The 24,959-nt window shown below is 43.1% G+C and overlaps 1 protein-coding gene and 1 non-coding gene across 3 annotated transcripts in view; both read left to right on the top strand.

Annotated features, from left to right (window-relative positions):
• Positions 1-14,923, top strand: part of KPNB1 (karyopherin subunit beta 1) — a 23,400-nt gene extending 8,477 nt beyond the window's left edge. The window contains exons 6-21 of one of the 2 annotated variants that reach the window (XM_007465135.1): positions 397-486; positions 836-946; positions 1,700-1,801; positions 3,045-3,269; positions 4,719-4,910; positions 5,706-5,836; positions 6,896-7,043; positions 7,390-7,461; positions 8,704-8,848; positions 10,667-10,749; positions 11,246-11,353; positions 11,737-11,880; positions 11,994-12,099; positions 12,764-12,878; positions 13,538-13,699; positions 14,652-14,923. In XM_007465135.1, the coding sequence (XP_007465197.1) occupies positions 397-486; positions 836-946; positions 1,700-1,801; positions 3,045-3,269; positions 4,719-4,910; positions 5,706-5,836; positions 6,896-7,043; positions 7,390-7,461; positions 8,704-8,848; positions 10,667-10,749; positions 11,246-11,353; positions 11,737-11,880; positions 11,994-12,099; positions 12,764-12,878; positions 13,538-13,699; position 14,652 (1,935 nt within the window). In that variant the 3' untranslated portion in view covers positions 14,653-14,923. The remainder of the gene's footprint in view (positions 1-396; positions 487-835; positions 947-1,699; positions 1,802-3,044; positions 3,270-4,718; positions 4,911-5,705; positions 5,837-6,895; positions 7,044-7,389; positions 7,462-8,703; positions 8,849-10,666; positions 10,750-11,245; positions 11,354-11,736; positions 11,881-11,993; positions 12,100-12,763; positions 12,879-13,537; positions 13,700-14,651) is intronic. The other variant, XM_007465134.1, reaches the window with a different exon arrangement.
• A 5,913-nt stretch (positions 14,924-20,836) lies between these two features.
• On the top strand, positions 20,837-20,909 carry TRNAG-CCC (transfer RNA glycine (anticodon CCC)). The gene has a single exon. It is a non-coding gene; the product is annotated as a tRNA-Gly (tRNA).
• Positions 20,910-24,959: the final 4,050 nt, after the last annotated feature.

The raw sequence follows: 24,959 nt of genomic DNA, 5'->3' as shown, positions 1-24,959 counted from the left end.
TCTTCCCAGACTGGGGCACGAACCTGTGTCCCCTGCATTGGCAGGCGGACTCTCACCCACTGCGCCACCAGGGAAGCCCAGCCTTGCTCTTTAATTGCTGTAGATTGTTCAAGTGATTGTTTTCCATTGTAGCCATTGAAACAGCTTTCCTATTGCAGTAACCTAAACCTTGACCCTTGAAGCCGGTGGGAGTAACATCCAGTCTGAGGGCGTTAGTGAGTTGAGTCCTGCCAGGGGTTCCACAGGTATCTTTAAAGTAAAAAAGAAGGAAAGGAAATACACTTCAATTGACCCTATAGATTATTAATCCATTTGAGTGAAGTGGTTATTTCCCTTTGTCACATTGCATTGTTATTAAACTAAATAGTAAACTGTTTAATCTGATGTTTGCAAAAGGTACGAGTGGCTGCCTTACAGAATCTGGTGAAGATAATGTCCTTATATTATCAGTACATGGAGACATATATGGGTCCTGCTCTTTTTGCAGTAAGTATTTTTATTTTATGTAGTTGAGCATAGAGCTGATTGCAAAAGTCCATTATTCTTAGTTGATGTTTCGTCAGTTCTGTAATTATTTAATATTGTGAAATCAAGGAAATTCCCTGAGTCTGCGTATTAGATTTAAGTTCATCAGCAGTGTGCCAAGAAAACTTGTGCTACCTTTGTACTAATAAGAAGAGTATATTTTAAAAATCGTTCTTTTTCCTACCTTTCATTTAAGACCTAGCTTTCATAAATCTACATTTTTGAAACTTGAGTATCTGTGGTTATAGGAGGGGTCGAACTTGAACCAGCATTTATTTGGGGCCTGGGGTGTCGTGTTTTCTCTCTTAAGATCACAATTGAAGCAATGAAAAGTGACATTGATGAGGTGGCCCTACAAGGGATAGAATTCTGGTCCAATGTCTGTGATGAGGAAATGGACTTGGCCATTGAAGCTTCAGAGGTGAGCCTGGGAGAGTCCATGTGGTGGGAGAGCTGTTATTCTGACTGGGCTTTGGGACTTAGCTCTTTTGTGGATATTATTTTTCCTCTGGGAGAGCTTTATTATGACCGGGCTTAGAGGGTATCTCCATTTGTAGAGATTTGGGGTTTTCTGCTAGCCAAAGGCCCTCATGAGGGAGACAGATCAGGAATGAAGCATCTCCTGTTTTTACCAGTCAGGATTTGAAAATACTAGTACTGTGAACACAAGGGGGCAGCAGGAAGTCACATTTTAACCAGGTGACATCTGATGCTGAATTATTTTCTTTTGGAAGGCCTAATGCAAGCATGGGAGGTATAATTGATAGCTTACTAACTGGTGAAGGTATTAGATACGGAGAAAGGGGTTAATTCTGCATTCGCAAATTCGAATTCAAGCTTTGTTTCCACCCTTGATTGTCTTTATGTCCTACAAAAAGCACAGTCTTTGGCATCTTTATGTAAACTTCATACATCTCTTCATCCAGAGGTCACTTAGTGAAAAAAGAATATAATTCTTAAGATTGCCTTGGTCCTTTAAGGTAGATTATATGTATGGCCCAAAAGAATCTCATTGAAGTAGCCCAGAAATGAGCACCTCCAAAAACCACACACACTGCATGTTACCATGTGCTCCATGTATTTCTGTACAGACCTGTGGGCAGCTCTCACTGTATGCCTTTAGTATCATAGCTTGTTTGCTGCTGTCCAGAATTTGCTTTATGTTTCTCCTCAGGCAGCAGAACAAGGACGGCCCCCAGAGCACACCAGCAAGTTTTATGCCAAGGGAGCACTACAGTACCTGGTTCCAATCCTCACACAGACACTAACTAAACAGGTGAGTTACCTTCCAGATCTAGCCAGATGAGCTGTGAAGCCTTGTTAACGGTTGGTTTGCTGTGGAACAGTTGCCACAAAGGAACTCAGCAACTCTTGGACTAGTTGATGTTCTGTTATAGATGCCTTGGGAAGAGCTGAGCTGGATCTGTAAGATCCTCTAGGCTCTGAGTAGTTTTTGATCAGCCTGACAAAATAACTGTAGCAAGACTTCATGAGGGATGTGGGTTTAATGAGTAAGTAGAGAAATTATCTTTTAAGAAGTGTATCTTGGTTGCCATTGTTCCCTTTTGGCCTCATGCATCACAGTTTTTCTTGGTATGGTGTTTGGAAAGATTCTGTCACCTCATCTCTTCTGGTGCATGTGAAATATTATCAAAGAGCTGGCAGCGCTTTGAGGAAACAGCGCTGTAACTTTGAGCACTGCAAAATTTCTTCGTACACAGGAATGTAATTTGTTTTTAGGGAAGTACATGACTCTTAATAGAGCAATCTTGAAAGATGAATAGAGATACACTTAGTTTGAAATGGACTGGGTGTTCTCTTAAATTTTCATCTCATCTTTTAGTTTTACAGTTGTTATTTTTCTATCTTTGACCTTAGTATTTTCACTTTTGTATATTTTTGTTGTGCTTTTCTCATTTTGGGAACAAATCATTCTTTAGATATATAATTTTCTGAAGTTGCATAAGCAGCCTGCCTTAAATTACTCTGGTGTGAACAGCCACAATAAGAAGGATATACCTTGAATTCTAGTTTCAAGGGAGATCTGAATGGAATCTTTTTTAACTTTTTATTGAAATAATAATTAACTAGCACACCAGAACCACACTCCCCACCCCCATCCCCCCAGTGTCTTCCTCCTGGTCATTAACTCCTCCCTCACCTTTAACTGCATAGATTTTGACTGATTTTGAACTTTATATAACTAGAATCAAGTAGCATATATTCTTTTGTTCTCCTTTTTACTTTACGTGTTCAGGATTCATCCTTATTGCATGTAGTTGGAGTTTGTTCATCTCATTGTATAGTGCTAAGAAGTATCTTCCCTCTATCTACATCTTGTTTAACAAACGCTGTGCTGTGATGAATCTTTGTGGAAGGGATAAAGATATGAAGGTTTTATATTTTATTTACTTCCCCAAAGCTTAAGTTGTAATGATTTTTGAGAGTAGTCAGAGGACCTTTTGAGTTAAAGTGATTCTTTGAACAAAAACTCAATTAGTGCCACATTCTTTCACTAGGATGAAAATGATGATGACGACGACTGGAACCCCTGCAAAGCAGCTGGGGTGTGCCTCATGCTCCTGGCCACCTGCTGTGAAGATGACATTGTCCCGCATGTCCTCCCCTTCATCAAAGAACACATCAAGAACCCTGATTGGCGGTACCGGGACGCAGCAGTGATGGCTTTCGGCTGTATCTTGGAAGGACCAGAGCCCAATCAGCTCAAACCACTAGTTATACAGGTGAAGCTGAGGGAGTTTGTGGGTGGAAAGTGGGATATTTATTGTTTATTTAAACTTTCTGCTTGAAGATTTGCCTTTATTTTTTTATTTTTTTGCGGTACGCCGGCCTCTCACTGTTGTGGCGTCTCCCGTTGCAGAGCACAGGCTCCGGACGTGCAGGCTCAGTGGCCATGGCTCACGGGCCCAGCCGCTCTGCGGCACGTGGGATCTTCCCAGACCGGTGCACGAACCCGTGTCCCCTGCATCGGCAGGCAGACTCCCAACCACTGCGCCACCAGGGAAGCCCTTGCCTTTATTTTAAAAACAAAGCTGTAAATAGTCATCCACAAAGATTACTTGTGGATAGCTGTTTGCTGTCAGTGAGGCATAAAATATATTTCTTTTTTTATTACAAAAATCATATGACTTGAAAAATGCAGAAAAGGCCAAAAAGAAAAAGCTACCTTTAATCCCATTGCCCAGTGATAACAGTGTGCATGTATGTGCAACAGGATGGAGATCTTACTGTACAAATAGGGTTTTTGTTTTTTGTTTTTTGTTTTTTTTGTGGTACGGGGGCCTCTCACTGTTGTGGCCTCTCCCATTGTGGAGCACAGGCTCCGACGCACAGGCTCAGCAGCCATGGCTCACAGGCCCAGCCGCTCCGCGGCATGTGGGATCTTCCCAGCCTGGGGCACGAATCCACGTCCGCTGCACCGGCAGGCGGACTCTCAACCACTGTGCCACCAGGGAAGCCCTACAAATAGTTTTAAAACTTGTTTTTTCACTAAATGCTATATCATAAACAATTCTCCATTTTTTTTCTTTTAATAAATTTATTTTTGGCTGCATTGGGTCTTCGTTGCTACGCATGGGCTTTCTCTAGTTGTGGCGAGCAGGGGCTACTCTTTGTTGTGGTGCGCGGGCTTCTCATTGCTGTGGCTTCTCCTGTTGTGGTGCATGGGATCTAGGCACGCAGGCTTCAGTAGTTGTGGCGCATGGGCTTAGTTGCTCTGCGACATGTGGGATCTTCCCAGACCAGGGATCGAACCCGTGTCCCCTACATTGGAAGGCAGATTCTCAACCACTGCACCACCAGGGAAGCCCAAGAGTACATTTTAATTGAGCTTAGTGTATATAGACCTCAGCCTTTCAGGAATAGCTAAATGCCATCACAGCTGCATCCTGGGATCCTCTGCCTGAGTAATTCAATACAGATGGCTGAAAGTATTCATACCGAACTCTTAATAAAACTGTGTACTGGGATTTGGTGAAGAGAGGAGGACTTTTTCACTTTTCCAGTTACTTTTATTATATTGTTGGATATTTGATAAGCATGTCTTATAAAATGACAAAACCATCTTGATACTTTGAGTTAAATTCCAAACATGAGTATTTCTTCTTCTGAGGTGTCAGTCAGCATGAACTTTAATCTTTGTTTTGCTTTGCCAATAACTGTTGTATTTTCAGGCTATGCCCACCTTAATAGAATTAATGAAAGACCCCAGTGTAGTTGTTCGAGACACAACTGCATGGACTGTGGGCAGAATCTGTGAACTGCTTCCCGAAGCTGCCATCAATGATGTCTACTTGACTCCCCTGCTGCAGTGTCTGATTGAGGGCCTCAGTGCTGAACCCAGAGTGGCTTCAAATGTGTGCTGGGTGAGGGATTTTCTTCCTGGTGAGATAAGGAGGTTGGCCAAGCCATTGGCAAGGAAGTAGGAGGTGTGGGGGAGAAATGGGTCTACCTCACTAGAAGGCTTTTTCGGAATAGCATCTCCTTTCTAATTTCTTCAATTAAAATGTGGGGGAGATGTGAGCTGCATGACCCAGTGGGAGCTGTTGTCTCATGGTGACTGGTTCCCTAGCCATTTAGAAGAGTCATGTTAAGCCAGCGGGAAAACTATCTGGACTTGGTTTTTTTTCTTCAGTTGCTTGGGGACAAGAAGTTTTGATAAAAGGTAGAGAGTTGCTGGCCATGAAAAGTAACCATTGCTGAGAAGGGGGTATGAGGGAAGGAAGGTAGGCAGCTCAGTGTTGAGTCAGTATAGGCTGAATGTAGTTTGTTAGGGACCTTTGGGGTTTGGGGGAGGAAGGTAAAATAAGGAAGGAGTGGGACAAAGAGGCTTTCTGTGAATGGAAAGAGAAGAAATGAAGTGGCAGGCATTCGTGTAGGTGAAAATACTCTGCTGCTTAGAGAGTTGTGTGTAGATTATTAGGCAGCAGAAACAAAATATAAAGAAACATACATACATTTATTTAATTTTAAGGATAATTGTACATGTTAAGTTGTCTTGAGATGACCTTGATAGGAAGAATTGAGGTTTCACTGCCATTGGTTTATTCTTAGATCAGTTGGAAAGGAACTCTGGCCAAGGTATCTTAAGGGAAAATGAGGTAATCCTGGAGTGGGATTCTTTTGAAGTTTAATTAATATTTACTCTGTCTGGGTTTAAGGCTTTCTCCAGTCTGGCTGAAGCTGCTTATGAAGCTGCAGATGTAGCTGATGATCAGGAAGAACCAGCTACCTATTGCTTATCTTCTTCTTTTGAACTCATAGTTCAGAAGCTCTTGGAGACCACAGACAGGTAACTGATACTACACAGAAATGAGTGAAATGAGTGGTGTCTTTGCATCCAACTCCTTTTGCCTCTTGTGTAGGGACTGTTTAACCTAATCATAGAAACATTGCAATAGGAGAAATTAAAAGAATCCTATTCTAGGTTGTTTAAATAAGAGTGAGAAAAGAAATGTAGACTTTCGACTACCTTAGAATTGTACAGTTTATAACTAAAGTCAGAAAATAGTCTGATTTCTCTACAGGTAGAGAGTAATTGACTTAGAGAGGTGCCTTCATTTTGCAGTGTCTACAGTTAATAGGAGTATTTGATTATGGTATAAGAGAAATAGTAGCTCTCATTATGAATTTAGTTGCCATACCAGATTACTAACCACCATTTATGATATTGGGTGAGGAACTTGGCATTAAATACAGTTGTTTTATAAATGAGCTTTGGAAATGTAGTTTGAAGGGGTTATAAGTTGGGGACAACCTTTAATTATTGTGATTTTGTGTAAGCTATACCTAAAGCCATGCTCAAAAGAAACCATTAGGAAGAGGGCTGGGTATCAATTCTTCATGCTTAACTAGTTCATTTCTTCATCTTGCAGATGAATGAAGAAAATTGATATGTCCTTTTTTTTTTCTGACCGCACCACGTGGCTTATGGGATCTTAGTTTCCCGACCAGGGGTTGAACCCCAGGTCCTTGGCAGTGAGAGTGCAGAGTCCTAACCGCTGGGCCGCCAGGGAATTCCCAAGTTGTCTTTTTCATAGCTATTTGTGCAACCTCTTCAATTGTCCACATGGGTTCTTCAGCATTTTTAACTATTTTTCCTACAATTTTAGCCCATTTCCAAAAGGGCCATTCTAAAGTTTAAACAGGTCTGGAAACCATATTGCACGTAGTCATTGGCTCAGAGATTGAACATTTAGTTCCAGGCTGTATTGTGTTTGCCAAACTCAGATCAAATCTGCAACCATATCGGTTTCTGGGTTATTTTCAGTGAGAGAGTTTGTATATTATAATGATTTCTCTGTCCTTTCTCAGTTAACGCTTTACGATTTTTGCTGTGTGTTCCTTACAGACCTGATGGACACCAGAACAACCTTAGGAGTTCTGCATATGAATCTCTAATGGAAATTGTGAAAAACAGTGCCAAGGATTGTTACCCTGCAGTTCAGAAAACGACTCTAGTCATCATGGAACGACTACAGCAGGTGCTGCAGATGGAGGTGAGACTGAGGGCGTTCCTGGTTCCTGGTGGGAAGGGTGTGGTACTTAACACAGAGCTCTAGTTTCAAGACTGTTCTCTTTTTTTCAGTGCTTAAGCATATATGTACTCAGAAAGATATAAGGCTTATACAAAAAATGTTGCAACTTAAAATTGTATTGCTTGCTACAGTTTATTTATACATGTGTAACACCATATACGTATATAAGCTTATTTACTTTCCTGCATTAGCACCAGTAAAGATTATTTAGTGGTCCTGGCAAACCCAGCAAAAATGGAAGCATTGAGGGAGTTTAAAGCCCTTTCAGAAGGTGTTTATTCAGAACATGATCTTCTTTTTCTTGTAGTCACATATCCAGAGTACATCGGATAGGATCCAGTTCAATGACCTTCAGTCTTTACTCTGCGCAACTCTTCAGGTATGATGGTGCCTTATCATTTAATAGCTCCAGGGAAGAGAATCATATCTCAGGATGACAAGTTCATGTACACACAGAACTCTGAAGATGATGTTATAGATGATGATGGTCAGAAGCTCTTCTCAAAAGGCCTTAGTCTGATTGATTAGGAGAGTAATTTCCCATTTTCCTTTCTTGTCTGTCCATAAAAATGCGATTTGTCTTTTGTACAATGTAAGGAAGGAAACTACTAAATTTGTGATGGTCCTCCCAGCTGTGCAGCTATTTTGTATTAGCAACTTTCAGTCTGGTTTTCATTGGGTTGTCCAAGTGTAGCCCAGTCAGATTTGGTTCCCAGCTATGGTTCACTGAGCTAAAAATACAACCTTGTGTTTTTACCATCATCTTTTGAAACAATTGCTGTTGGAAACTTTATTATAATTTATTTATAGTATTTGGTGTTCACAGTACACTTTTTCTGAGGAGAGACTGGGAAAATTAAACTGTTAACTCCTTGCTCGTGACTGGAGTCATGGCGTGGCTGAGGAGCTATTCCCTTTTTTATCCAAGAACAGGAAAACCTTGGGACTTGTCTAGTGCTTAGGTGGGTACTAGGTTTTAGAATTGAGTGATGCTGACTAGGTCATCTTACCTATGACTCCCTTCTCTTTTTTACTCCAAACTTAATTTTTTAAAACATGACTGTTAAGAGGTCTTTCCTGATCCAGTAACATTAGTTGAAACAAATTAAAGGGTAGGGAGGGAGGTTTGAGGAATATTGAATTGGGAAAAGTCAGATGGGTTTGTTTATCAAGACAGTTTCTTGACCATCATCTGTAAATGGGTTAGGCTAAAGAAGGGGTTGCTCTTTTGTTTTATGAGTAAGAACTCTAATATGACATGTCTCTATTCAAAGCTGAAATAATTTAACTGCCATTTCAGTACAACTAGATTATGGAGGCTGCTGACAAGGATTTGTCAGACTTGAATAAATTCAACACAGAGGATATGACTTTTTGCACTATGGAAGATCATCTTGTATTTGTCCTGAATTGGGAAATAGATGAGATATTTAAATGTATGTTTCATTGTAGATGATTTGCACTGTCAAAACTTCTGAGCATAAAAAGCCTCCCCCCCCCCCCCCCCCGCCAAAAAAGAAAAAGAATCCTACAGACTTAATTGATTTAAAAAAGAAAAAGTATGGTGTTCTGATTGAAGGGTTTGGAATCAACAGATTCTGAACTCTTATTCATTTCACAGAATGTTCTCCGGAAAGTGCAACATCAAGATGCTTTGCAGATCTCTGATGTGGTCATGGCTTCCCTGTTAAGGATGTTCCAAAGCACAGCTGGGTCTGGGGGAGTGCAAGAGGATGCCCTAATGGCAGTTAGCACACTGGTGGAAGGTCAGTGAGCCAAAATTGGGCAGGGAATTTCTTGAGAATGCAAGAGTATCAATGGCCATGAAGAATTTTTGACTGCAAAAAAGCATAGTCCCATCTTCTCACTTATTGGGGTATTGAGTCAGTTCAGAGCTGGATTGAACATAAGTGTAAATTTGTGTATAACTGCCTTGCCACTCTCCTTGGAATGAATGGGGAGCCAATTTGCAACTCAGATTGGCAACCTTTCTGGGGTGGAGGGAACTGTTACCTACCTCATATTCATCAGGTTCTTCTTTCCCCTAAAGTCTACTTCCTTTATTGAGGTTTGGCTCCTGTAAAGGATGGAGGAAGTAAAGGTTTCTATTTTCTTTCCTGGCACTTGGTACCTTCTGGTTTGGGTTGTAATGCTTTGGATTCAGGTTGACGCAATATGGTGCCTGGTGTGGAATGGAATGAAACATTGAGTTCTAGGAATTAATTGATTTTTCTGGGTGTTACATGTCTAACTATGCAGAATTGCTTTGGGGAAGCCATATCTGACTTAAGGCTCTTCGAAAGGCCATTAAAAGCACATTAAGGAGGCTTCCCTGGTGGCGCAGTGGTTGGGAGTCCGCCTGCCAGTGCAGGGGATACGGGTTCGTGCCCCAGTCTGGGAGGATCCCACATGCCGCGGAGCGGCTGGGCCTGTGAGCCATGGCCACTGAGCCTGCGCGTCCGGAGCCTGTGCTCCGCAATGGGAGAGGCCACGGCAGTGAGAGGCCCGTGTACCAAAAAAATTAAGGAGCACTTTAGAAACCTGGAATGCTTCTTCAGTGGTGGTCTGTAAGGTGTACTTTTTTTTTTTTTAAGAATTATTAACTATTTATTTATTTATTTTATTGGCTCCGTTGGGTCTTCGTTGATGCACGTGGGCCCCTCCCCAGCTGCGGCAAGCGGGGGCCACTCCTCGCCGCGGCGCGGGCTTCCCACTGCAATGGCCTCTCCTGCTGCAGAGCACAGGCTCTGCAGTGAGGCGCGTAGGCCCAGCAGCTGTGGTGCACGGGCCCAGCCACTCCACGGCATGCGGGATCCTCTCGGACCAGGGCCCAAACCCATGCCCTCCACACTGGCAGGCAGATTCCCAACCACTGCGCCACCAGGGAAGCCCTGTAAGGTGTATTATTAAGGCAGACCCGTTTCTAGCATAAGGAGCCTATGTGCAACTGGTCTGGCAACATGTGATTACCCTGGCAGAGCACAGAAGTTGATTTTGGTTCCTGGAGTGGCTGATTTGGATATGAAACCCAGACAGCTTTTCTTGACTGGCTTATTAAGTAAGTCCTTGATGGAATTGGCTAGAGACCAAGCTGGCTTCCAGGAGTTCCCTGGTGGTCTAGTGGTTAGAGTTCGGCACTTTCACTGCTGTGGCCCAGGTTCAATCCCTGGTTGGAACTGAGATCCCACAAGCCACCCAGCGAGGCCAAAAAGATAGCTGGCTTCCAAAGAGGACATGTTATAATCAGATGAAGAGGTGGACAAGAGGCAATATCACTAGCTCAGGCAGTTCATAATTAACCTTGACATTCCTTGAGGGCCATATACCACTTGGTAGTTTCAGCCGGAGTGAAATCCGACTCTGTGGAGTTTTGGCATTATCTCCAGGGTATAAGAGTTAGGCCCTTTTAGCAGTTATGAATTTGGCTTGTCCAAGGCAGCCCTAAGTCTTTGTGATAGAATCTGTAATTAACTCACTTTCTACCTAACTTTTGACTGGCGTGCATACATTTTGGGAGAGCTAGGATGGTTATTTTTGTTCACTTCTGTGATATCCTGTGGTGCTAATAGTTTGTTTCTTTACAGTGTTGGGTGGTGAGTTTTTAAAGTACATGGAGGCCTTTAAACCCTTCCTGGGCATTGGATTGAAAAATTATGCTGAGTACCAGGTAAGCTGTGCTTTTCACAATAATACATTTATATTCTCATTTATACTTGGTAGTCATTGTAGTACAAAAGCCTGGATCCTGTAGCCCAGGTAGTATTTCCCTGTGTATCACCCCAAGGGTTGAGCTACTTTGTTGCCCTGAGTGTCTGAACTAGAAATAGTCAGTGAAGGACAGGATATTAGACACATCAGAGTAGCACCCTAAGAAGGGGTTTTGTTTTGTTTTGTTTTGTTTTCAGTAAACCGTCTGCCTCTGCCACCACCATCCCTGGTGAATATTGTCTTTTCTGTCCTTTCTTAATGATAGATTAGATAGTCCTAGTTCTCTTTCTGCCATATTGGTTGTTAAAAAATGAAATAATCTGAGAGAGGAAGGGTCTTTTTTTCTTTGACTATAGGTTCAAGTGATAAAGGACCAGTAGCTAGGTAAAAAATCATGCCTTACCCCTGCAGGCAGCCTTTTCTGTTCTAGAGGTCATTTTCTTGATGCTTGGCAGGTTTGTTTGGCAGCTGTGGGCTTAGTGGGAGACTTATGCCGTGCCCTGCAATCCAACATCTTACCTTTCTGTGATGAGGTGATGCAGCTCTTACTGGAGAACTTGGGGGTGAGTGTCTACACACAATCTAATTTACCATTGGTTAGAAAGATGGTTAAACATCAAGATCCCTGACAGGGAATGTATATGTCCCAGAATGTTGGCTGTGGACTTATGAAGGGAATTGTTCATTTTCACAAGATGATTCTAACCTAAGGATGTGAAGTTAATTAAAGGAATGCATGGTCAATGCATGGAACTTGAGTGGGGCAGGTGGGGACCAGTAAAGTACAAAGGAAAAGTAAATACATAATCTTTCTATCTAGAGGTAAGCATTGCTAATTTTTGTGTATGTCCCTTAAGGTCTATACCAAACATATCAGTAGTTGCTTATTTTAAAAAGCTTTTTGAATCTTTGGACAGAACTAAATTTTTTTTTTTCTCCTTGTCAGAATGAAAATGTCCACAGGTCTGTGAAGCCACAGATTCTGTCAGTGTTTGGTGATATTGCCCTTGCTATTGGTGGAGAGTTTAAAAAATATCTAGAGGTTGTACTGAATACTCTTCAGCAGGCCTCCCAAGCCCAGGTGGACAAGGTAAGTTTAAAGCTATCTTTAAGTCCAGCCCTGACCGGAGGAGCAGGACTTTTGACAAATATACAACTAAAGGCCATCGATATGATGGAGATTCTGTTCTTTTTCTCTTACAGTCAGACTATGACATGGTGGATTATCTGAATGAGCTAAGGGAAGGCTGCTTGGAAGCCTATACTGGAATTGTCCAGGGATTGAAGGGAGACCAGGAGAACGTACACCGTTGAGTATACAACCCAGTTGACTTAGTCCAGTGTGCACTTAGCCAAATGGGCTGTGTGTTCATTGTGTAGTTTACTTGTAAACTAATACCTATTGCTTAAAAGAAGAGGAGAAGGAGGAACAGTGCTCTAATGAAGGCAGTAGCTTTGAGGGAGGATATAGACTATTATTTCTGATCCCTGCTTTTTCAGCTACCTTGCTTCACATTTCTTGAGCATTGCAAGGGATGGGATCCAGCAAGGCTGTTGCTGCTGGTTGCATATGTACCAACACTGAGTGGGAGTTCCCTAACCCCCACCATGCATCTGAATTGAAGGATTGGGGGGATTAGATTTCCTCTGTCAACTGATGTTTTTGTTATTGATTGGGGAAGTATCTGTACTTCACTCCTTTGATATTACAGGCTTAGAGGAAAGGTTCCATTGGTGCTTGTACAGATATATATATCTGCTTATAAGAAGAGGAGTATCTGCCTCTTCTGTTGACTTGAAGAACGACATCTTAACCTGAGGAGGAACAGTTTGGTATAACTGTATGCAACTAGTTCTCCAGCCCAAAACCTGCCTGATGGGAGTAGAGTATTTGGGAATTTTGAAACAGGGTATAAACAGGGTATAGTCCGGCCAAATGTGGGACAACCTCATCAGACCTCTTTCTTTTATAGCGGATGTGATGCTGGTACAACCCAGAGTAGAATTTATTCTGTCTTTCATTGACCACATTGCTGGAGATGAGGATCATACAGATGGAGTAGTAGCTTGTGCTGCTGGACTGATCGGGTAGGTTATACCCTGCTTCTGATAGCTGAATAGAACGTGTCACGGAAAATGAGAAGACGTGTAGTAAAGAACATTTGAGAGTAGCCTGGATGGTAATTACCCACCTTTTTGGTACAGAGGGAATTTCTTTCTTTAATAGAACCCATCATGTCCTGTTTTGAGTTCTCAGATAATAATTCATTCCAGAATTTAGCTCTAATCTCATTTCAGACCCTCCAGATTTCTAATTTCTCCCCACCAAACTCTTATGAAGTGAGCTCTCAGAGGTATAGAAGCAGCATCAGATCTATGTCCATCCCATATTCTGATGTTGGTCAACAAATTGCCTCTGTTTAGCCTCCTCTACTGAGGGTTTCTGAGGTATCATTAGAAGAAAGAACATTGGTTTTGAGCAGCTCAAAGACCTGGAGTCTAGTTCTGATTTTACCATGAATTAGCTGTGGAACCTTGGGTAAGTTATTCTACTTTTTTAGACCTCATTTTTTTAATCTGTTGAGGGCAGGTGTTAGACTTACTTGTCTTTAAAATTTCTTCCAGCTTTAAAAAGTAGGTAAATACCAAGAAACCTATTAGCTAGCTTAGCACTGGTTCGGAAGGTTCTAAATATGCTCTTGTTGTAGGGCCAGGAGCCCATTTTCAGGTGTGTTTACTTTGCACAGGGACTTGTGTACAGCATTTGGGAAGGATGTACTGAAATTAGTAGAAGCTAGGCCAATGATCCATGAACTGTTAACTGAAGGACGGAGATCGAAGACTAACAAAGCAAAAACCCTTGCTACATGGGCAACAAAAGAACTGAGGAAACTGAAGAACCAAGCTTGGTAAGAGCTTGTCTCCACTGCCCTTTTTCTTCTTCTTTCTTGGGGAGGAGGTACATTTTCTTTAGACTGTTCTGACAAGGGCTTTCTTTAGGTGTTTTGTTTTGTACTCTTTCCGAAATTAGTAGAAGCTAGGCCAATGATCCATGAACTGTTAACTGAAGGACGGAGATCGAAGACTAACAAAGCAAAAACCCTTGCTACATGGGCAACAAAAGAACTGAGGAAACTGAAGAACCAAGCTTGGTAAGAGCTTGTCTCCACTGCCCTTTTTCTTCTTCTTTCTTGGGGAGGAGGTACATTTTCTTTAGACTGTTCTGACAAGGGCTTTCTTTAGGTGTTTTGTTTTGTTCTTTTTCCCATATAGTGCTTCTGAGCCAGGCCTTTGTTCCTCAGCCTTGTACTAGTGGAAAGGTCAGGCAGCCAGTCTTTCCTTGAGCCACATTTTTGGTTCCTCATGGTGATAAAGGACAGAACTTACATAACTAGAATTCACTGAAGTCCCCAAATCATTTTGGACCTTAATAAAGTCATCGATAATGGCATTTTCCCAAAATTCTCTTTCTACTCTTTCTTTCTTTCCTCATGTTCTTTTCTTTCTTTACTGCAGTGCTTTGAGAAATTGCTTTCTTTTACAGAAGATATCCAAAGTCGGAGTTGTCTGACCTCTGATTTGAAATGTGGTTTTATTTTCCTCTCAGTGAGTTATCTTACACCACAGATCTCAGTAAAATTGGCTGTTTTGAGTTTTATCTTTTCAGTTTCCTACCCTTCTTAAGTGCTAATGAGAGCAGGTAGATGGCACATAGGAAAATAATAAAAATAATCAGTCCTTGAAAAGTTGACAAATTCCATTCAGGTCTCTAAGCACTTAATTGTAGGAATCAGAGAGGTGTTTGGCTCTACTGGCTATATGGGATTTCAAAAATTGACCTTTTTTCCAATCTGTTTTTAGATCTGTCACCATTGGGATGATAACCTGAGACCCCCACTGGAAATCTCCAATCTTTTGAAAAACCCGGAAGTGAGGAGTGTGCACGGATGCTGAATGTTTGGGAATGAGAGGATGAGTGAGTGAGGCTTGAAAACACACCACATTGAAAATCCTGCCACAGCAGCAGCTGCAGCCATCAACAGCAGCGCTGTTAGTGAGCTAAGTAATCACTGACTTCGTAGAAAACCATAATGTCGGCCATCTTGGAAAAGAGAAAAATGGTGGATTTACTTTAAAAAAAAAAAGAAAGCTCTCTCTTCCCAGGAGAGGCTAGAACTAGCTTTTCTGTCTTTTGGCCGGTGCCGAGTGGAATGACTAGTTTGGGGGAGAGGAGGAGGGGACTGGGTTCAGCTGTGGTGCTTTGTTGTAAAAGGCATCCTGGCCTTTGCTACTGATGAGAAAGATGGAGCCTGGGTCTCAAGCCCACCTTTGGTGTACCTTTGCCACGTGGTACTGGTACTGTATGCGTGCTGGCTGAAAGGAGGGTGAGGGATTCTTTACAGTCTGAGAATGAGTGTGTGTGAGTGAGGCGGTATCCACATTCTCAACTTCAAGTCATTGCAGTTTCTTTTTCCCAGAAAAAAAGAGGTTAGGATGTTGCATTTCATGAAACTAACTGAAGTTCTGTCTACTGATGCAGCACAAGAGATATAAGAGGAAAAGAAAAGGAAAGACGCTCTTAGGTTTTTTTTTTTTTGGGTTTTTTTTTTTTTTTTTTTTTTTTTTTTTTAATTCTAGGGAAAACACTGACGAATGGTCAGAGCTCCCACCCTGATCTTTTCATCAAGACGCCTTTCCTAATAATATGGTTCAACTGTGAATGTAGAAGTGGGGTGGGGGGGAACTCTGGAGTTAGAGGATATAGAAAAAATAAAAATACAGTTGTTACAAATAAAGAATGCAGACTTCGAAAACAAAAGAAAGCCACAACCCAACAAACCAAAATTTAAATGTTCATAATTGGCAGCACAAAAGAAAAGTTCTCTCCTGACATGTATCTTGGCAGTCTGAACGCCCCCAGAAAATTGTGCCAAAGAGTTTAGAAAACAAACATATCATAAAAGTAAACACAAACAGCAAATTTCAGGTAACTATTTTGGATTGCAAACAAGGATAAATTTAATGTTTAAACAATCTGATAAAATAACCATTTGGAAACTGCTTGGCCTTCTGTTCTCTTTTATTTGATTGATTATAATGCGGTATTGGTCTCTTGCTGCACTTCAAAACCAAGTAATCAAAACAGGAATATATATGTGTGTGTGTATATATACACATATATATATATGCTAGAACTCTTGTGATGAAAATGGCACTTGAAAAAGGTTATATTTTTCCACTGAAGTTGAAGATTAATAAAATGGTGTCAAAACATTCCCCTGGTCACACGCTGTAATATTTTTTTTAAAGTGTGATGTGCTATGATAATGATAAATCAGACTTAATTATTTTCCCTTTTACAAGGAAACAGGGCACCCTGAATTTTGGTTTTAGACTCTTTCAGCAATAAGGAGGGATGTTGGTAAGCTTTGATCCCCTTTTGGTTTTGCAGTTATTAGGAGTTTTTGCTGGCATTTTGAATATGCTGCTTTCAAAAGCACCAAGAAAGATTTTAAAATTGCTTCCAGGTATTTGGAGGATTAAAAAGACCTTAATTTCCCACTTTCATTTCCATTCTAGCAAAAAATATGGGCTTACATGTTTCTCTTTGCCAACTCCCTGTTCAAGCCTTCCATTCATAAGCGGGATTGGCTCAGTTTTGCCCATCCATACGGCAGCATCTCTAATAGCTCTTGTACAGGGTATCAGATATTGTGCCTTTTGGTGCCAGGTTCAAAGTCAAGTGCCGATCTATGAACCAGTGTACAAAAAAAAATCCAGGTGTTTGAAGGAAAGACACTCCATTGTGAATAAAGAGCTCACACCAGCTCCTGAGCCCTCTGAACAGACCTGGCCCTATAATGCCTTGTTTAAATTTTAGTTGTTCTTGAGGGAAAGGGTGATATACTAACCATTCCTGATAAGGGTTGGTCAGGGCTTAGGGAGGGGGCAGGAATATTGGGGAGAAAAAAAAATCTGATCATTCCTCAGTGCTACCCATTTCTGTCCTGTGTGGGCTGCTTAGCTAGACAGCAGGAGAATAAAGTACACCGAGAACCATAATGAAAACAAAACCCGTGTGTTTTGTCATGTTTTGTTCCAGGGAAGCAGTTGACAAGTGCTGTTATTAATGCTTTCTCCCAGATCCACTCAGTGATGGAGAGGAGGAAAATGGGCTGGTTGGACTGTGGTCTTGGTGCCTCGCAGTTACTCTGCACTGGTTATGCATTTATTACCCTCTTTTCTAGTTACCTTTGGCTAGTGGGTCTTCCCACTAGGTATTTGTCCTTAATTGTACCACCTAAGGCAAATGGATGCAAAATGCATTCTGCCCACTCACTGTCTGGGCCTTCCCCACTCTAGTCTTGGCACATTCCTTCAAGAATGTAGTTACCGTCTGGTAAGATGTCAGTGCAAATGTAAAGAAAATAGGCATCGGACTAGGCTTTGGTTTGCCACAAGTGGCAGCTGCCTATATCAATTACATTTATTAATTTTGCTTTTCATTTTCCCAGTTCCTCTTAGCTCCCCTGTTGAAATGTTGAGATTTTGGCCGTCAGAGGCAACTGTAACACTGCCTTACGGACTTGTGGAGGCGGGGAACTGCTCAGTGTAGTGTTTTCATTTTCAGAACCAAGTAATCTAGTCACTCATATATAAGAAATGTGTCAGTCCAACTTTAAGAAAAATCCAAATCCAAGCTCCATCATCAGGTTTTGACAGCATCTTGGATTTTGAAACAACTCCAGTCTGTAATTGGCATTCAGAATGCCCTTGGCATGCCAGTCTGTGATGGCAGTAAAGACCTGTTAAAACACTTGAGCCCAACTTTATTAACCAAAACTGATACCACCACCTTTATCTTCTAAATAAAGTCCGCTTTATTTTTATTTTCAACATTTTGCCGCTTCATTTTTGGTTCCAGACGGTGTCACCTCCTTGGAGGTGAAATGAGTTGTTTGAAAGAAGCTGGTGCGTGTGGTGATAGATGTGTGAGTTGGGGAGAGGAAGGACACATCTGTCTTAAAAATTAACTCTACGTAGTACAATGGGAAATGAATGAAAGTCTTCTACGAATGAGGTAGTGAAAAATGACTACGTGGAGGAGGTTTCCTGTCCAGAGAGATCTGAAACTGCTGGAGATTGTCCTCTGTCTTGTGCATATTTTTCAGGCTAATGATCTGGTCTATTTAATGGCTTATCCAAAGGTTGGATTTTTACTTAGTTTGCAGCATGTATTTAATTTCTGCTTCCACTTTTCACCCCCTAGAGACTTGTAGAGGATAGAACAGTGACTTGAGATTAAGAAACTGGGTCCTTTCCTTCACCCTGCTGTTTATTAGTGCAGTGAGATGCCTGCAGGCTACTTTATGAAAAAATGCACTTTCTTAGTTTATGTTGGGCAAGTAAAATGAGGGCAGACCTTCATCTTCCTACCTTAGCCTCCGTGTGGCCTTTCACCATTTCTAATTGCACACCCCTGCAGTAAGGAATTTTTGATCATGCGTACCCCCATGTGTTGATAAATTATATACCTGTACTACTGTACCCATATATTGTGTAATAAGACACAAAAATAGATAATTAAAAAGCAATTATATGAAAAATAAATATAAATAGGAGTTCTAATATTTTCTTTCTGTGCCCAAATTTGGAGATTACTGGGTTATAGAGGGTAACTTGTAATTCTTGACTAGACTCTGTTAAATATTTCTCCACTGAAGGTATACTTAGAGGAAAGAATGGTATCGGTTCATTATCAAATGGTAAGGAAGAACTGCTTCTAAGAATTTTTTTTCCAGCAGTCCTCCAGGTAATTCCCCATTCCCACATACCCGCCTCCTCAACAAACACTGAAAAAGGACATACAGTACAAGGCTACAGTTCCACCTGGCCTCATCAAGGATTCCAGCTTGACCTGTCTGATGTGAAAAACTGTAAACACTGAGAAGATTTTATGTTTTATTATATCTTAATTCCCACAGCAACCTTAACAGAGTTCTGTATAGGGGAAATACAGGAATGAGGAGCAGAAAGATTAATTTACCAGACCAAGGTCACATGGAGCTTGAATTCAAACCCAGTCTGTCATACCAAAACCCAAGCTTTCCTCACATTTGTCCTAGACAGATGCTGTCGGTTCTTAGTAATACAAAACAAGGATCTATGCTGTACATATTTATGCCGTGCCATCCATTTCCTTCACAACACTGTCTAAAGGTATATTTGTTGCTTATTTATTGCCAGTTTTCCCAACTATAATGAAAGCTCCCAAATTTGGTGACCTTGACTGTCTTTCCCCAGCTTAGAGCAGTGCCTGACATATAGTAGACCCTCAGTAAGTATTTGTTGAACTAATGACATGTCTGTACAGTTCAGGGAGTTTCTGAAATGGCATCACTTAGCCTTTGAGGGGCAGAACATCCAGAAACCTGGGAATGGCAGAGCCTCAAGACACTTGGGCACCTAACTCTTAGCCTCCTCGTTTGCTGGATGACTTCAGGCTAGCCTCTTAACCTTGGGTTAACTGGAGGAATGGGAACAGGATTAATCAATAATTAGACATACAGTGTTGACTTTATGCATTACCAGATGCCAGGCTTGTAATAAGCATCTTATACAGGATAATGAAAGTAACCTTCATCAACCCTTTAACAAAAGCACCATTTTAGTCCCAGTTGACAGATGAGGAAGGAGAAGCACAGAAGGGGCAAGAATCTTGCCAAAAGTCACGTGGGCTAGCCAAGCAGTCCCGACTCCATAGGCTGTGCTTGTCCTGCTGGGCTGTTGCAGACTGCTATGCAGGGTTAGAGGATGAGCAGATGAGCCTCTGCTGCCAGCAAGCTTCCAGGTAACAAGCAGGGAGAGCCCTGGATGAAGGGGCTTTGGAATTAAATGGCAAAGTCATTTTGCGGTAATTCTATAGTGACGTCCATTGTTAACCTTTATCAACTATCAGACTCAATTCAAGGATTGGTGGGAGGTGGCATACTTCCCTAAAGCCAACTTTCCTCCCCACTGGGATTTGAATCATCTCCCTGCACTTCTGCTTCATCTTCCCTCTGAGCTAGAAGCTTTTGGGAACCAGGGCTCGGGGGCAGGGTGGATGTTGGTGCCTAGTGGCCCAAAAGGCCACAGGCTGCTGAGTAAGCTCCATGTCTGAATTACCCCTGCGCTGTCAGCCGACCCTGGGCAGTGCAGTGCGGGTACGAGGCCTGAGCTGTTTCCTCTCACAGGTGCTCCTAAGCCATAAGTTCCTGAGCTTAGCTGTGTGTGTGAAACATACCTTCTTGTTTGAAAGCAAAGTACATCTCGGCTTTGGTGCCCAGCCTGAGCTCTGGACGCAGAGGGGCAGCCTATCACCATCCCGAGGAAAAGAATTAAGACATGGCTTTGGGGCTTCCCTGGTGGCGCAGTGGTTAAGAATCCACCTGCCAATGCTGGGGACACTGGTTCGAGCCCTGACCCGGGATGATCCCACATGCCTCGGAGCAACTAAGCCCATGCGCCACAACTACTGAGCCCGCGAGCCACAACTACTGAAGCCCATACAACTAGAGCCGGTGCTCCACTGCAATAAGAAGCCCGCGCACTGCAACAAAGAGTAGCCCCCTGCTCACACAACTAGAGAAAGCCCGCACACAGCAATGAATGAAGACCCAACGAAGCCAAAAATTATTTTTAAAAAAATTCAGTACAGGCATACCTCAGAGATACTGCAGGTTCCGTTGCAGACCACCACAATAAAGTGAATATCTCGATAAAGTGAGTCATGCCAATATTTTGGTTTCCCCTGTGCATAGAAAAGTTATATTTAGGGACTTCCCTGGCAGTCCAGTGGTTAAGACTACGCGCTTCCAACGCAGGGGCCGCAAGTTCAATCCCTGGTCAGGAAACTATGATCCTACATGTACATGCCTCATGGCGTGGCCAAATCAAAAAAAAAAAAAAAAGATATTTACTATAGTCTATTAAGTGTGCAAAAGCAGTATGTGTAAAAAAACAATGTACATACCTTAATTTAAAAATAATGCTGTTGGGGGACTTCCCTCATGGTCCAGTGGCTAAGACTCTGCACTCCCAATGCAGGGGGCCCAGATTCGATCCCTGGTCAGGGAACTAGATCCCACGTGCTGCAACTAAGTTTGCATGCCACAACTAAAGATTCCATGTGCCACAACTAAGACCCGGAGCAACCAAATAAATATTTAAAAAAAAAAAATAGTGCTGTTGGAAAAATGGTCCCAATAGACTTGCACAATGTAGGGTTGCCACAAAATTGCCATTTGTAAAAAACCTAGGGGTAAGACAGGAATAAAGACACAGACCTACTAGAGCATAGACTTGAGGATATGGGGAGGGGGAGGGGTAAGCTGTGACAAAGTGAGAGAGTGGCATGGACATATATACACTACTAAACGTAAAACATAGCTAGTGGGGGGCTTCCCTGGTGGCGCAGTGGTTGAGAATCTGCCTGCTAATGCAGGAGACACGGGTTCGAGCCCTGGTCTGGGAAGATCCCACATGCTGCGGAGCAACTGGGCCCGTGTGCCACAACTACTGAGCCTGCGCCTCTGGAGCCTGTGCTCTGCAACGGGAGAGGCCACAACAGTGAGAGGCCCGCGCACCGCGATGAAGAGTGGCCCCCGCTTGCCACAACTAGAGAAAGCCCTTGCACAGAAATGAAGACCCAACACAGCCAAAAATAAAATAAATTTTAAAAAAACAAAAAACAAAAAAATTAAAAAAACAAAAACAAAAAAAAACATAGCTAGTGGGGAGCAGCTGCATAGCACAGGGAGATCAGCTCGGTGGTTTGTGACCACCTAGAGGGGTGGGATAGGGAGGGGGGGAGGGAGGGAGACGCAAGAGGGAAGAGATGGGAACATATGTATAAGTATAACTGATTCACTTTGTTATACAGCAGAAACTAACACACCATTGTAAAGCAATTATACTCCAATAAAGATGTTAAAAAACAAAACAAAACCCACGCAGTATCTGAGAAGTGCAATAAAGCGAAGCACAATAAAACAAGGTATGCCTGTAGACTAATTTTTAGTTGTTTGGGAGAGAGCAGAAATGAACACAGTCGTGGAGAATATGAAGCACAAATAGTTATAAACTTTCCACCCAAACCTCGCAAATTTGATAGGAGGATGTGCATTACCCCCACAGAAATTGGAGGATATGGGGAAGGAATGAGACTTTCCACCACTGCCCAAACCTCTGATTTGATGGAAGACTGGCAGCTACAGTTGGAATCCCAGGATGGTTCTGCAGCAAACCCTAATTTTCTAGGATCTAGAACTGAAGGGCTAAGGTGGCAACAGGATCCTGCATTGTCACATGTGTCTAATCAATTTTTCTGCCAGCCTGATTCTATCTGAGTCATCTGCATTTTATTTTGATTCAATTTTTTGCCAGCTGCTAACGCCACCTCCTCCTACTCTTTTCAGGCAAGAATGGGACAGGAAGGTTAAAGTGTTTCTCCAAAGCAAGGGTCCTGGGAGTGGGAAACAGTCTCCCCCTGATGGTTTCCAAGGAGGAAACATGCAGGGGTGACCTGGCTCCTGCTTCTGCACTGTCTCTCCTACCAGTAACTACTGGAGGCAGGTCCTCTCACAGCACCTGTGAATGCCATTTACAAATGTCGCACAACTCGAGCCTGACCAGTTGTCCACCACATTCCCTCTTCTCCTCTCACTTCCCTCTACCACCCTTCCCCTTTCACCAGGACCCTGGGTTTTACCTTTTTCTGTCTCTATCATGATGAGCCCTGATAATATCATGGATTCTTAGAAGGAATTCAGACCAATCTCCAGTTTTCTCAGATGAAGAAACAGGCCTACAGAGGTGAGAGTAACTCATCCAAAGTTACACAACTTCATTCACTTATTCATTCAACCAGGAACACTCCTTCCTACCCCTTAAGATTTAGCTTAAACATTACCTCATCAGAGAGAACTTCTCTACTTTATCTAAAGCAGATACCCCCCTCCAATTCTTCCCTATTGTTGCCCCTTGTATCTTTTTACTTTTTATCACAATTTATAATTGTTTCATTTATTAATCTTTCTTTTTTTGTCTGACTCCTCTACTAGAACATAAGCTCCAAGAGGGCAGGAGATACATGTTTGTCCTTCAGAGACATGCTCATCACTGTATTCTCAGCATCCAGCACATAATAGGTGTTCAAGAAATCTTTGTTGAATAAGTAAGTGTATAGTGAGCAGATACTATCTGGGCACCTAGGGCTATGAAGACAGATGGGATACAGTTTCTGTTCTCAGAACTGTCTGTCCAATATGAGCAACAGAACCAGAAAACAGGGAGACTGCAATGAGATCAGGTCTAGATTCCAGGGAGGTATTTTTGAGCACCTGAACCAGGCATAATCTCTGTTGGGCTTTTGCTACCAACTGCTTAGAATCCCAGATAAACCACTGGGCTGTGCCCGGCTGGGTGACTCAGGCCTGTACCCTGAGCAGCCCAGCAGCATCAGAACCTGACAACTCATCCTGTAGAGTGTGTGCTTAGACAGTACCTGGACCCATTACCCTTTTCAGTGAGGGAAGGCTTGCCAGTCAGTTTCAGGCCAGTTGATGGCCAAATCCACACTCATTGAGGCCTCAGAGACAGCCCCACTACCTTTAAGTCCAGCCTCCAATCTTTTGCCTGGTCTTCTAAGTTTTAGAAGAGAACCTGTGCAGCCTTAAGGGAGATGACACCTGTGGGTAGCCTTTATATCTAAAGGGCAGGTGGGTTGTCCCACATGGCTCAGAGAAAGCTAGTGTTCTGGACTGTAAAAGGCTAGCAGGAGCAACTGGAAGGGAACCCAGCAGGAGGAGGAGGAGGAAGGGAGCCAGTGAGAATCCCTTTCTTTGAAAATAAAGAGTACACAGCCCCTGCTGGCTCTCCTAGGAGGAGGAGCTCACCCTCCAGCCCAATCTTCTCCCTACAGTGGGACAAAATGGGAACTGCTGCTGCTGCTTCTCAAAGCTCACAGCAAGCAAGAAACCTTTTCTCCAGCCCCTTCCAGATTCACCACCCACCTCCTCCAGGAGCCAAAAAGATAGGCTCAGGTTCCCAGCAGCCTGAACCCTCTCTCCAGATGGGAGGCTTCAAGCTAAATTCTGAGCCTACCAAAAGCCCCCTCCTTAGCCTATACTCTCTTTCCAGGGTTGGCTTGTTAGGGGTTAGCCAGAGTACTCCAGAGTTTCCCTTGATCATTCCCTACCTGCATCTAGGTTGACCATGCCTCTGCCCATGGTTTTTTAATCCATCAGGGAATAACCAAAATGACTTATTAACACCCCCCTGAGGATTCACAGAGCACCTTTAGTTCTGGTCCCCATTCCTTCCCTACAGTTGCCCAGGTCAGGAATTAACTCCAATTTAATTCAGAGAGGTTAAGTAACTTGCCGAAGGTCACACAGTGGGAAAGTGGCAAAAACTTGTGACTCCTGCCCAGCAGTTTGGCCGGTGCTCAAATAATCTTTGTGGAAGGGTGAAATCTGTTGTTTGTTCATTTCGCTGGCCTGTGGGTGCGTCTGTGTGTTGGGGGGAGGGGATTGTGTGTGGGAGAGGAAAGCTGTCCCCCTTCCTAATGAACTTTGATCTTCTTAGCTCACTCTCACTTCCAAAGAAGTTACTGATTTAACTCTAATCTCTCCGACTGGACCCTAAGGTCATTGTATTCATTATCATTGCAATGCCCCCTCTCCCAAGAGCTATGAAGAGTAGGTCTAATATTTTCCTTCTCAAACGATCAAAGACCAAAACAATCCAAATAAAGAACCTCACTTTCCCCAAAACATACAGCCCCAAAGCAAATTCCAAAGCACCTCCTGAGCCCCGGCGCTGTCCGCAAACTCCCCCACACACGCCGCCAAGCCACACTGCGATGGGAGGCGTCTGGGAGGGGGCGCGGAGCGTGGGCCGCGCAGCAGGGAGCTGGTGGGCGCCGGGCGCGCTGCCAGGCGGGGCCGCACGCCGGGGGCCGGCCGCCCCTCGCCACGTGGTGGTGGCCGCGGCGGGGTCCGGGGCGCCTTCCCAGCCGAGAAACCCGGAGCAGCCGCGGGGAGGAGGAGGAGGAGGAGGAGAAGGAGGAGGAGGAGGCGGCGGCGGCGGCGGCGGCGGAGGAGGAGGAGCGGGGCGGGAGCGAGG

The sequence above is a fragment of the Lipotes vexillifer genome, unplaced genomic scaffold (assembly GCF_000442215.2).
Source record: "Lipotes vexillifer unplaced genomic scaffold, Lipotes_vexillifer_v1.1 scaffold591, whole genome shotgun sequence".
NCBI classification, from domain to species: Eukaryota; Metazoa; Chordata; class Mammalia; order Artiodactyla; family Lipotidae; genus Lipotes; species Lipotes vexillifer.
The sequence above is the reverse complement of the archived record's forward strand: the minus strand, read 5'-3'. Positions and strand labels throughout refer to the sequence as shown.